Source organism: Anser cygnoides, chromosome 1 (assembly GCF_040182565.1).
Source record: "Anser cygnoides isolate HZ-2024a breed goose chromosome 1, Taihu_goose_T2T_genome, whole genome shotgun sequence".
Taxonomy (NCBI): domain Eukaryota; kingdom Metazoa; phylum Chordata; class Aves; order Anseriformes; family Anatidae; genus Anser; species Anser cygnoides.
Genome location: NC_089873.1, coordinates 108664095 through 108678173, shown reverse-complemented (window position 1 = coordinate 108678173; position 14079 = coordinate 108664095). Strand labels below are relative to the sequence as shown.

Here is a 14079-nt window from a genome sequence, read left to right as displayed (position 1 = left end):
CAGAGCTCCCCTGGTCAGGTAAAAAAAACTGTGAAAAGAACATGGAAACATCAAGTACTAGGATCCCAGCTTACCTCCAGGTGGGAATTGTAGCCCAGTAAATATGATTTCACTATTACTAGTAAAGGCTCTGTATGGATCCAGCAGTGCATGGTCTCAGGACTTGCCAGGGGTTGACTTGGTATGAGGTGAGTTCAGTTTGCTTTAAGATTACAAGTCTTAAAACAGCAAGTTACCTTGTCATCATGTGACTACCTGAATTCATTTCTGCTTAGCTCTGTGCACCTTGTATGGCAAATGTCTAATACACATTACCTCTTTATCCTAATTGGGAGTGGAGGAGGTGTCTTTGTAACTTTAAATAACTAACCAATGAAAATAATCAAACTGTAGCCAGAAACCAATGAGAAAAAAAAAATTAACCAACCAACCAACCAAACAAAACCAACAACACCACCACTTTTAAGCTGCCTGCAGTATAGAATAGGCAAAAATAAATTCAACTTGACCCAAGGCAGGAAAAGAATCACAGTGTTAGGTTTCATTTAAAGGTGTCAGGTTAAGCCATTTGTACTTTTCACTGGAGAACAATTTAGGAAGCTGATGAATTGTAAACCCTTCTCTCCATTTTTTATTGAGGAAAATTAGCACTCAACCACAGGTCTCAGGGGAGCACAGGAAGGGTGATTATAACGATGAGAAGAAAACTAGAAAGCCTTTGAATAACAACTTCAACTGTAAGGGTAATTATCTTTTTCTGTAGTACTTCTGTATCTTGGAGAAAAGTACTGGTAGTGTAACTGGACTAAGAATAATGTTTTGCTTTATTTTACTTAAATTGATAATACATACTTGGACTAATAACGGATTCTTGGAAGGCTGTATACCCCTTTTGGCTCACAAAGCTCTTCTGTAAGAATATGAATTCATCTTCAAAATTACAGCTACTCCTGTAAAAACATGTATTTCATTTTCATATGACTTAGATTCAAACCATTACTCAGTTTAGCTTTGGTTGTAGGAATAACTGGTATGGTGAAGATAAGCAGTTATGTAAGGCATGGAACAGCCCATACAGAGTAGCACTGCATCTGCTTTCTTCGAAACAAAAGCATCAAAATTTGAGCTACTCTTACAGGTTTGTTCAGAAGCTGTATGCAGCTAGGGATCCTTTTCTGTTTTTCTGTAAAGGTGATGTATATTTTATTAAAATGACTATGGCTAGACAGCAGATAGGAAGTCTGTCTGGAAATTGGGATGAGGTGGACCCCTGCAGGGAGATACAAGCAACAAGGCTTCCTTAGGGGAAGGAAAGGCACAGAAAGCAAGAAATGCATAACTCAAGTGGATGAGGGGATGGGGAATTATCTGCAGCAGGACACAGATCCAAATGTCAGACCTCAAAGATGAAAAAATCTTTGCTCACAAACCCAGAGAAGTCTGTAGGGCTTTTTGCAACTCAAGAAACAACAGGAAATTATTGAAGTTGAAAGAAAAATTGAGAAAACTAGCTAACCCGGACAGATCTGGAAGGGCATGGGAACATTTGTTGTCAAGTTATCTATTATCATTCAACAGAGTTTCTCTATCTATATTTCCATGTCTATTTATATATACAGATACAAATAAAATATTATTCTGTAAAAATCAGTCAAATTGGGTGGAACCTATTAGAGAAAAACTTGCTGCTACTAGAGTTTTAAACAAGTTGGACAGCAGACATTGCAACATGGCAGTACAAAAAATCTATATGTCATTCTGCTAGGGAAGTATCACCCTGAGAAACCAAACCCTAGCACCAATCTACAGCTTATTTTAACTTGGCTTATAGCATTTCCTACTGAACTGAACAAGTCAGGAAATTCAAGAAGTATATATTACTGAATTAAATTATCAGGAGCCATGCATAGTACATTGCTTAAACAAACAGATCGGTAACAACACACAACCTGAAGAGACCGTGTTGATGATGGTAATGAGTTTCTGGGTGAGGAAGGTGAGAAAGAGTATGTGAAATTGTTGAAGAAGTCCTTCACCAAAGCAAGGGACCTTGGAGGGTGGTGCACTGGTGTATTGGGTTTATGCAGCAAGGTTTTGGCAACCAGGCTTCTGCATGAGGTGATGCCAGGGCTGCCCCGTGCCAGCCCCAGACGGTCCCAGTCCCAGCCCCATGCCGGGCCTGGCCGGGACCCGCAGCCAAGATGGCAGCACCTCAGGGGCAGCCTGGGGAAGGGAGGGCAAACACTGCACGGCAGGGGGTGGTGAGGGGAGCAGTGCGAGGAGCGGCCCTGCACAGACAAGGGGAAAGGAGGAGGAGGGCAGGAGGTGCCCCAGGTGCCCAAGCAGAGATGCCCCTGCAGCCTGTGGAGGGACCATGCTGGAGCAGATCTCCACACAGGAGTCCATAGAGGACTGAAGGAAGCTGCCCCTTAAGGAGAGCCCACAATGGGGCATGCCCCTGGCCGGACCTGCAGCCCATCTGGGATCCATGCTGGGACAGTCTGTTCCTGAAGGACCACAACCTGTATATAACCCCTACTGGAGCATTTTATGAAGGTCTGTTGCCAGTGGGGAGAACCCACACCCAGGAGCAGGGGAAAAATGTGAGGACGGTGCATCAAAGACCAAGACAAAGACAGACTATAGACCCCATTTCTCATTCCCCTGCAAGGGTCAGGGGGATGTGTGGAGGAGGCAGAGGAGTCGGTCAAGAAAGATGTGCCTGGAAAGGAGAGTGGATGGAAGCTGTTTTAGTTTTGTCTTTGTTTTTCACCATCTCAGTCTATTCTTAATTGACAATAAATTAAATGAATTCTTCCCACGTTGTCTGTTTTGTCGGTGAGTAGTGAGAGGAGCAGCCAGGTAGGTGGCTTGGTGCTGGCCAAAGTCAAGCCACCACAGCCAGCTTCAGAGGAGGCTGTTGGCAGCAAATGGCCTCTTGGAGGTCTGTTAGTATAGGCAAGAGTTTTTTCTTTCTCTACTACTCTACTATCCAAGAAACACAGTTTCCAATAAAAATGTCAAAAAATAAGTTTGTTGAGGATATCTCATGAGCAAAAAAAAATATTTAATATTTTAGCATTTGCTATAGGAAATGCTGGTCCATAAAAAGTTCCCCAATAACTTCAGTCTTCATTAGTGTAACAGAGAATATCATCACTGATGGCTAAATGGAGAAAACTAATATTGGCAGGCAAAGAAAAGCTATTTTGAAGCTTATATGGCTATATGGCTTTATTTCAGCCTGTAAATGCAACATCACAACCCACAGAAAGTACCCAAAAATATCTACTTGCTGCATAGTTAGTATATAAGAATATGGATTGAAAATGGGAGACAGTTTTTAAGTTTGAAATATAAATTAGTTAGAAAAATGATTATCCATTTATGGATTAAAAAACTCTGTACTTATATAAGTTTAGATGTAATTTAAGACAATTGATTAAATTAGTGATGTTCCTTTTCCCCTAGTTTGTGTAAGCTTTTACAGTAGGAAAGCTATTAAAATTTACATTTTCTTGGCTTTTTGCCATCTTTAAAAAAAGCAAAGAGCAACAACTTTGCCTCCTTATTTCTCTCCCCTATGCAAAATGACTTCAAAGCTTCACTGAAAAGAAAAATTTGCAGAAATGAGATAATTCTGGGACAGTGTAATACCAATACAGCCATCCATACAGCTTGAATACATATATGGATGTGTGTATTTAAAGCAATTTGGGTCTACTCTGGGTAAAAGAACATTTAATTTGTCTCCTAAAAGAGAAATGAATTTAAGGGACCTCAGGTCATGTGGCTGAGATTTACTGTGGAGTTGTCAATGTAACCACTGTTCAAACCTGCATTAGGGAAGATGCTATGGTACATTAAAATTGTATCTGACTTCAGTTTTGGCTTCATTTAAATATCACTGCAGATATTGTTACCAGAAAGAGGGAGCAGAACTCAGATGATTGGTTGGACTACTTAATGATTTTGAAATACCCACACTGGTGTGCAACTTTCCTTATATAATGCTTCATCAACTCACCCAGGAAAACTGCTTTTTATTTCCTCAGCCCTCTAACTGCACACTATCTTACTCCTCCAAAATCAATCGTCCTACTAAAATACTGTCATCTCCCAAAATTGTAAACTCTGTTTTTAGCTCCTGAAGAATTTATCCCAACACTATGATACTGTATCTGAACTATGCCATAAAAAACGCCATAGAAAAGGCGAAGAAAACCCAACACATATGAAGATTTCTGTGTACTTGATGACTGGTGAGAATACAGTATTCAGTGCTCAGATGTGCCCCATGGTTTGTATATGCCAGAGGATATAAATCTTTATAGCTCCAACAGTACTAATTACCTAACATTTAAGGCCAACCCCATGCTTTCTACTCACTCATAACTCCATTTATTTACTTTCTCCTTCCAGTCACAATATTCTATTCTTCCGTTTCATATACTTAGCATGTGATATCCATTAGGCTTCATTTGAAAAACAAGAACAAGAACAACAACAAAAAAATAGATTCAAGTTACTCTGCTTATTCCCCTGTAAGCAGAATGACTGGAGTGGTGGCCATCAGCTGTTGCTGCATCTCAGCTACCCAACCAGTGCCCAGCTGTCTACCCAGACAATGATGCCTGGCTGAACTGCTTGCTGTGTCTTGACTGCACAGTCAACTGCATTGTACGAGCCAATTGCAGCAGCCTACATAAATTGTTCTGGCCTGCAGGCCTGAACAGATCTTACAATAGCAAAAATAGTCTACGGCATTGTAAGTAGAAGCTGTTCACACAACACATACATAAAACAGGTTATAACAATTTTCTTCAGTAAGGCAAGAGAATTTGCCCCTTACATTTTTCCAACTATTCAAAAGAGATGTTCCAGAGATGAACATACAAAGACTAGGATTTGTATAGCTTGTAAAAAGAAAGAAATCTCCTGCAATCAATTAAAATACCCTCAATACATTTATGTTTCCTCTTTCTAGGTGAGTTATCACTCAAATACAGAGGTCATCCTTGATGTAAGAATATAAGAGCTCTCATTACTATCTCAAAATAAAGACAGGATAATTCACTGACATTTACTATAATATTGCTTCTATAACATTGATTCTTTTATGAGGTGACAATAGCATATACAGGGAGTCAAAAAAATCCAATTCTTTTTGTTAATATTTGTGACAGTTGAAGCAAAGTTAACGGGCTTGGGAAAAAATCAGAGCTGACCTTTCAAAGAGGAAAGACAAAACAAACCCCAAATCCTTTTTCTATTGTCTGATCGTGACAACTATGAAAAACTACAAACTCAAACTAGTTGTTGTTTATGGCAATATAAAGTGAATTCAAACTTGGAAAAGAATTTAATTGCTGGTCTGGGCTCTGCAATATTTAGAAACAATGTCATAGGAGATTACACAGGGACACTCAGGAGGGTATTTGGAAGGAAGCAGAACTCAAACTATCTCTATAGTTTTCATTATGAAATTTAAAATCTGAGATCTTTTTACTTGTGGATACAAGTAGAATAGTGCAAGGTATTTTAAAGACATTTGGTGAATCTGTATCAATATATGTAAAATAAAGTAGCATTTATTTCCTTTTTTTTTTCTAAACTAGTTGCCCCATATATGAAACATTATCAAAATTGAGTATCAGATACTCGACTGTGATCTATGTGCACTGATTTTTTTCTTCTTTCATTCATTTTACATGTTTAGATTGTAAATTCTTCAGGGTAAAGATTGTTTCTTTGGACACATGCTGCATGCAGTGGAGCTACTGTCTCATATCAAGCCCCATCTGCTATTGCTATTTGTATTCCAAAACAGAGCTTGAAATGGTAATTAAAAACATTGGTCAGCTTTCATAATTCTGCTAGAACTACACTAGGAAATTACACCATGAAACTTTGCCCTCATGCTTCTGCTGGATGCACAGGAATCAATGACATTTTTGTATTAGAGAATCAGGATGTGCTGTCCTGCAGGGACGCGTGCAGAAGAGTGTGTATATATCTAAAACCCATTTTATAAGTGATTACAGCAAATCAAATCCATTCACTATCCTTCCTTCTGTTCTACAAACTGCAAATCTTCTCCTGTCTCCTCTTTTTACTGGGAAAAGGTCCAGGCCTGCTGGATGCACAGAGGTCTGTAGGATCACACCATTTTAAATCACAGCTGAAAAGGGCAATGGCCAGGCGGGCATGTCAGTGACGGAACATGCAATGCTGGGGAGCTGGGCACTAGAAGTGCAGAAGACCAAGTACATACACCAAGCAGAGTTTTGGCTTGCCACTCCAACAGCAGATGAAGCTCTAGTCTTGGAGTAAATCTCCATTTCAATTTTCAATTCTTTAAGGGTGAGCCAAATGCTTTCTGTCACACATAATCATTCATTTACTCAGGCTTACCCACTCTCATGTAGTTATGAGTTATAAAGCTTTAAGGGGATTATAGAAGTCGTCTAATGTGACTGCCTGGAAAACTTCACCATTTAAACTTTCAACAGTGGTCAGAGGAAGGAGAAAGACACCTTTATTTCAAATTCTCAGAGAAAGAGAGACTACACCATGTGGTAGATTGTTCCATAGGCTAACTGAAAAAAGAGAGGAAAAGGGTTCTTTGAGTCTGGTTTGAAATCATTTGGCTTCAGCTTTCAAATACACGGATCTGGTATACTGAAAATCCTTTATCAAATTTGTATTTTACAAAGAGATTATTATAAACCTCCTACTCATTATCTTCCTTAAGCGCAGTAGGGTTATTTCTTCCATCTATGACTTTAGTGCATATTTTCTATTCTTTTGGACATTACCATTTCAAAACTCAAAAAAGCCTACATTTTGATGTTCTGGTTATAAGATCTATCATTTAAAATAAAACATTATTTTGAATTCGTGAAGGCTAGAAATAATCTCACATTCAGATCTCTTCCTTCATCAGTGGTTGCTCTTTAAACAAGGCTATTATTTAAAATGTGCTCCCCACCTAACTCATTTTCTTGAAAGGGTATTTCTTGGGCAGCTATCCTCAAAAGGACAATGTGGATACTTGATACACCAGATGTCTCTCTGCAGCCTGATGCTGCCATCTAAGCTGTAGCAGGAATGGGGTCATACACACTTCATTTACTGTCCTTAGCAGTTATCTCTGTACAGTGTACTTGTCTTCTGCAGGACCTCTGTAAGACAAATGATTCTCCCCTCACCATGTAAACAAGAGGTAGGATTCTGGATTTTTAAATTCCTCTTTCAGACTGTGTAATGACTAGGCACAGGAACGCCCAAGCTGTAAATGCCTAAATCTGTTAGTGAACATGATCTGTACTCAAAATCCCACACTCGTATAAACTGGCATTCCAATGATCTATTTCTTTCTTTCATACAGATATACTATTTAATAGTGTATCTATCAAATTTGCTTGCTTGCTGATTTTTTTTTTCCATTTGTCAAGAAGGATGTGGTCTAAAGGGGCTTAAGATGGCAAGCATCAGGTAAGAACAAGTCATCCTTTATGCATTATAACAGTTCAGAGAGGTATGAGCACCCCTTTTTATAGCTGGACTTCCAAGCCTGCTGGTTATCCATTTGTCACCAACTCTAATGCCTCAAAAATGATTAGCTTGTTGACTCAGTTAACTTTGGTATAAAATAACTGGGATTTTAAATGTATACTGAGTCAGTTTGACAAGATCTATTTGCAGCGAACTCATGGCAACTATCAGTAATTGCATTACTGAAAAAAATATTTATTGAATCTACTTCAGCTTTCCTACTATTTTGCTTTAGAACAAGTCATACAGACTTTAGTTATCCTTTTAGTTACTGCGACACTCATTGGTCTCTCCAAGCTCTTTGAAACTCTACAGTGTTCTGGGATTTACTGTGAAACAACAATATGAGTCCACAACATTTATTGGCCATCCCACATTCTTTCATATATTATATCTGACACCTACATAAACGCATATAAGGATGTAACTAGACAACACAGGAGTGTCAAGGACTGCAAAGTGAATAACAAGAATCTATATAAAGGACTTAAATGTCTTTTGCATAGTTGTGACAAGTGACTGTAAACCTGTAAAGGGTCCACCATTAGCAGTAAGGGAAGAAAAAAATCAAACAGGCCTGCAAGCATCCTTACTCACTACAGATCATGACATTCAGCTATTATCAGAAAGATTGCAGTGACCAGTCTGAGTGATTACAGTATAGATTTAGGACGGCAAACTCCAGAACAACCTGCTACAATCTTATTAAATTTCATGTCCGGACTATTACAAAGCAAAACTCTGAATTATGATTCGCAGATTACAAAAAATATCTTTAGCAAGAGATACAGCGGCCTGCATCTGTGCAATCCCACAGACTCTGATAACCTCAAAGGAAACTATAACATTTTTTCTAATTGGGAAAAACTTGGAATTTTGGTAATAAATGTTGACTTAATATAACTACAAGAGAAGACAGTCACATTAGCCAGCACTATAATAAAACTCTTTCATACAGGAAAAAGTAATTGCTCATCAATCACAAAGACATAGATAACACACACTGATATTTAATCTCAGTTAAAGTAGCACAGAAAATCCCACTAACCAATTGATCACTCAAATTTTGCAGTATTATATTCATTCCATCTTGTTTTGGACAGAGAGAAAGGAAAGGAGGAGTCATTATATAATTTGGGTGTTCCATAATAAGCTGCCCATATCTTCTTTGATCAAATTAATTCTGGTTTTGTTGTTTTATTAAGAAAAAAATACCATTTTTTTTTTCCTCCACTAGAAATTCTTTATGCAACATTTCAAGTTTATGGAGCTGTCAAACATTTCAAACAGCACATCCTGCAACTATCCATACAAGGTATACTTGCATTTTAGCAAAACAAGAACAAGACTGAAAAGCTAAATAGTAAATCTAATAAAACTATAATTAAAAATAATAAAAACACTTTTTTTTTCTTTAAATCATCACTATGTTACAATTATGGTTAGAGCAGTTCTTTCATCTTCTACAGAAAAAAACAGTATCATTCCCTAAAGAAATTATTAATTCAAGAAAAATGTTTGTAAGGTACAGTCTATATCACTTAAAAAAAATACTAAAAGAAGTTCAAAAGATTAATTCACTGAATGTAGAGAATAATTTTTATACTTGGGCAAGTATCTCTGGTGATTGGACATTGTCCCATTCTTCCTTGCGCTGCTGTGTCTTCCCTTTGAGCACTATGTGCAGTTTTCGGCACCACAATATAAGAAGGACATAAAACTATTAGAGAGCATCCAAAGGAAGGCTATGAAGAAGGTGAAGGGTCTAGAGACGTCTGAGGAGTGGCTGAGGTCCCTCGGTTCGTTCAGCCCAGAGCAGGGCAGACTAAGAGGAGGCCTCATGGTGGCCTGCAACTCCCTCACGAGGGGAGCGGAGAGGCAGGCGCTGAGCTCTGCTGTCTGGGGACAGCAACAGGACCTGAGGGAACGGCATGGAGCTGGGACAGGGGAGGGTCAGGCTGGGGGTTAGGGAAAGGTTCTGCACCCAGAGGGTGGTCGGGCACTGGGACAGGCTCCCCAGGGCAGTGGTCATGGCACCGAGCCTGCCAGAGTTCAAGACGCGTTTGGACAACGCTCTCAGACACATGGTTTCTGATTTTTGGGTAGTCCCGTGTGGAGCCAGGAGTTTCACAGATTCACAGATTCACAGATTTCTCTAGGTTGGAAGAGACCTCAAGATCATCGAGTCCAACCTCCGACCTAACACTAAGTACTCCACTAAACCATATCCCTAAGCTCTACATCTAAACGTCTTTTAAAGACCTCCAGGGATGGTGACTCCACCACCTCCCTGGGCAGCCCGTTCCAATGCTTAATAACCCTTTCGGTAAAGAAGTACTTCCTAACATCCAACCTAAAACTCCCCTGTCGCAACTTTAGCCCATTCCCCCTCGTCCTGTCACTAGGCACGTGGGAGAATAGACCAACCCCCACCTCTCTACAGCCTCCTTTCAGGTAACTGTAGAGAGCGATGAGGTCGCCCCTAAGCCTCCTCTTCTCCAGGCTGAACAAGCCCAGCTCCCTCAGCCGCTCCTCGTAAGACTTGTTCTCCAGACCCCTCACCAGCTTGGTCGCCCTTCTCTGGACTCGCTCGAGCACGTCCATGTCCTTCCTGTAGCGAGGGGCCCAAAACTGAACACAGTACTCGAGGTGCGGCCTCACCAGAGCCGAGTACAGGGGCACAATCACTTCCCTCGACCTGCTGGCCACACTGCTTCTTATACAGGCCAGGATGCCGTTGGCCTTCTTGGCCACCTGAGCACACTGCTGGCTCATATTCAGCCGACTATCCACCAATACTCCCAGGTCCTTCTCGGCCAGGCAGCTTTCCAGCCACTCATCTCCCAGCCTGTAGCTCTGCTTGGGGTTGTTGCAGCCCAGGTGCAGGACCCGGCACTTGGCCTTGTTGAACTTCATGCAGTTGACCTCAGCCCATCGCTCCAGCCTATCCAGATCCTCCTGCAGAGCCTTCCTGCCCTCGAGCAGATCGACACACGCACTTAGCTTGGTGTCATCTGCAAACTTACTGAGGGTGCACTGGACGCCCTCATCCAGATCATCGATAAAGATATTAAAGAGGACCGGCCCCAGTACCGAGCCCTGGGGGACTCCACTAGTGACCGGCCTCCAACCAGATTTGACTCCATTCACCACAACTCTCTGGGCCCGGCCATCCAGCCAGTTTCTAACCCAGCGAAGCGTACGCCAGTCCAAGCCACGAGCAGCCAGTTTCTTGAGGAGAATGTTGTGGGGAACGGTGTCAAAAGCCTTACTTAGGTCAAGGTAGACCACGTCCACAGCCTTTCCCTCATCCACCAAGCGCGTCACTTGGTCATAGAAGGAGATCAGGTTCGTCAAGCAGGACCTGCCTTTCATAAACCCATGCTGACTGGGCCTGATCGCCTGCTTGCCCTGCAAGTGCCGCGTGATGACCCTCAAGATAATCTGCTCCATGAGCTTCCCCTTCCTTCATTGAGTTGGACTCAATGATCCTTGTGGGTCCCTTACAACTCAGGATAGTCTATTATTCTTTGATTATTTCAAGTTATCACATACATTATAAATAAATTCAGTTTAAGGCTATGTTATGAACACTCCCATTTTCTTCAACTCACTTTTTCCTTTTTTTTCTAGTGCAGAACACTTCTGTATTATTCAACAATTATTCAATAATTTATTCACTGTCAGTTTGTTTCCCTGTTAACCTATTCAAAAAACTTGGTAGGAAAGCTCAAGTCAAGGCTTTGCCCCTTTAGAGTGTTGGAGGACCACATGGTCAATGTAGCAGCATATTTTATAGCTCAAGACGTACAGTATTTCAGAACAGTTATTCAGCATTCAGCAAAAACTTGCCCATGAGCAATATACCAAAAGTTCCTTCATTGGCAAGAACAAAGTGAAACCACGTAACTGTATTCATTCTTGTTCTTTTGCATACAGCATGTCAACACACTAGTAGCAACTCAATATAGGTTTTAGTTTGGTTTTCAGTACTATACAGTTGAACCACGGTTCAAAAAAAATGGTACACAGGTAACACTGACAGGTCTAGAGAGTTTAAACACTTGCAGTTTGAATTAAGAATGTAATACCATACTATATGAGCACTGGATAAATTTCAAATTTCAACTGAATCAATGTGTTTGGCTTATTTCTGCAATTTGCTTTCATTTTCGTTTTCTGATATAACTAATTATTTTTAGGAACATTCCAAATGTAATCAAAAAGCTATGTTTGTAACCTTTGAACCAGGTGTAGTCTTTGTGTATTAGAAAGATCACCTTTGACTTTAAATATTTAAGGAGGAGAGCGACTGTTTTATTTTAGTGCAAAACTAATTAAAAATATGATATAAATAAATAGTGTTATGTTTCTCTGAAATGGAAATCATAGAGCAGGAAAAATGATAGGCAAAACCTCACAAAAACTGCCTCAGTGCCAGGAAGGGTTGAGTACGAGACTAGACCAGACAAGACATTGTCCTTTAGAACACAAATAATGGAAATGTATATTCCCATAATATACAATAATACCCTATAAACTGAGTGACTTACTCTGTATCTAATTCCCTGATTTGCTTGATCACTGCGTAGGTTTGACAATTATTTTTAAGCAACAGCTATTAATATGCAAACATCTGCAAGTGGACTGTCTGTATAGATTATGTAGTCTAATTTCTGAATTAGCAAACCAGAGAGGCTTAGACTTTAACTAGTGCAGATAAATTCTATATTTTTTGTAAAGAAATTAAGAATACTTGTTTAAACATTAAAAGAAAATTATGCTTTAAAAAGCTTTGTAGAAACTAATCTACATGGTTAAGAATAACATTACACCCTTCCCTTTTGCTTACCATTCCATCTAATTACAGCTCTTGTTCCCACAGTAACTGACTTTCTCCATTATCATACTGTAATCTTTTTCTACTCAACTTACTTTTGTAATAAAATTTGAAAATGGTAAATCAAATGTGAAAATGGGCTCAATTTGTAGTTATAAACTACTTTGCTCTTTGTGAGGGAAAATATAAGAAAGGAGTAAAGCAAGAAAAAAAAATGTAAGTGGAAAAGAAAGCTCTCCAAAGTGTTTGGAAATTTTATTTATTTATTTATTTATTTCAGATATCTATAGGATCCATAGCGTTTTCAGAAATACTGGACAGATTCCAAACGTAGTCAAGAAGGGCTAAGGGCAGCCACTGTAATCAAAAAGAAATTGAAACCCTTAGTAGGGACTATTTCATGAAGTAAACTGCCTTTCAGCACTTTAATTGCTTTTTTCTTTCCTTCTTTTTTTTTTTATAATCTAAGATTTTGAATTTCCACATCTCTTATATTACCTCGGGAAGTATTGGTTCCTTCTAATTTCATCTAAAGTTAATTCCAGTTTCTTTCAATTAATTTTCCACTTATGAAAAGAAGAATGCCCAGACAACATGTATTTAGATACTTTAAAGGCTGATTTACCTTGTCACCTTCAGAGAAAGTTATTCCATCAGTGGCCCTTTTCCAAGTAATCTCTGGGATAGGTTCTCCTTCTGCTTCACAGATGAGGGTGGCTTTCCCATTCTCAAATGTGGTTTCATTTTTAAGTTGTATTATTTGAGGCTGTACTGTTAAAAACACAAATTACATTATTCACCCTGCATAAAAAATGTCATGTCAAAATATTTTTAATGACTTTCTTTCTGAAAAAAAAAAAAAAAAAAAAAACAACAAACAAGCACATTTATGTTTATTTACTTAGGCTTAGCTAAAGGCTTAACACTACTATCTATATGAGCAATCAACTTTCCTGACTTCAAGTTGCACAACAACCAATGAAAATATAGGATCTTGGGATTTCTGTCCAGGATGTTTCCACCTCTTTGCTATTTTCTTCAGTCAAAAACACTGAAGTATTTGTATTATAATCATAGAATCAAAATATCCTGAGTTGGAAGGGATCCACAAGGATCACTGAGTCCAACTCCTAGTTCCGCATAGGACTACCTAAAAACTAAACTCTATGTCTGAGAGCATTGTCTAAATGCTTCTTGAGCTCCATCAGGCTTGGTGCCATGACCACTTCCCTGGGGAACCTGTTGCCTGCCACCCTCTCAGTGAAGAACCTTTTCTTAATATCCAACCTGATAATAATGTACTTTAAAAATTGTTAACTGAATGGCCTGTCTGAAATGAAAGAAGGCTTGAACATAGAAAAGAATCATGCTTGAGCTCATTAAAGTGATTTACTTTTAAGGCAATGGAACTGCCTTTGGACATGGTCCTGGGTAACCTGTTCTAGGTGGCTTTGTTTGAGCAGGGGTGTTGGACCAGATGACCTCCAGAGATCCCTTCTAACCTCAACCATTCTGTGATTTTGTGTTCATCACTATAGATAAATTTTAAAATATTAAAAGAGATGCTGCCAAATAAAGAAATAACATTTACTGTTTGGGAAGTTTGTTCATGAAGCAGAGAAGTTTGGTCTTCAATTCCCTACAACTTTCTCAATAAACAGGTTTCTTTCCAATTATTATTA

At 39.3% G+C, this 14079-nt stretch overlaps 1 protein-coding gene across 4 annotated transcripts in view; it reads right to left on the bottom strand.

Moving 5' to 3' along the window:
* Window positions 1–14079, bottom strand: part of NCAM2 (neural cell adhesion molecule 2) — a 284484-nt gene that overhangs the window by 93997 nt on the left and 176408 nt on the right. For all 4 annotated transcript variants that reach the window (XM_048045803.2, XM_048045802.2, XM_013182720.3 and 1 more), the window contains exon 8: window positions 13023–13168. In XM_048045803.2, the coding sequence (XP_047901760.2) occupies window positions 13023–13168 (146 nt within the window). The remainder of the gene's footprint in view (window positions 1–13022; window positions 13169–14079) is intronic.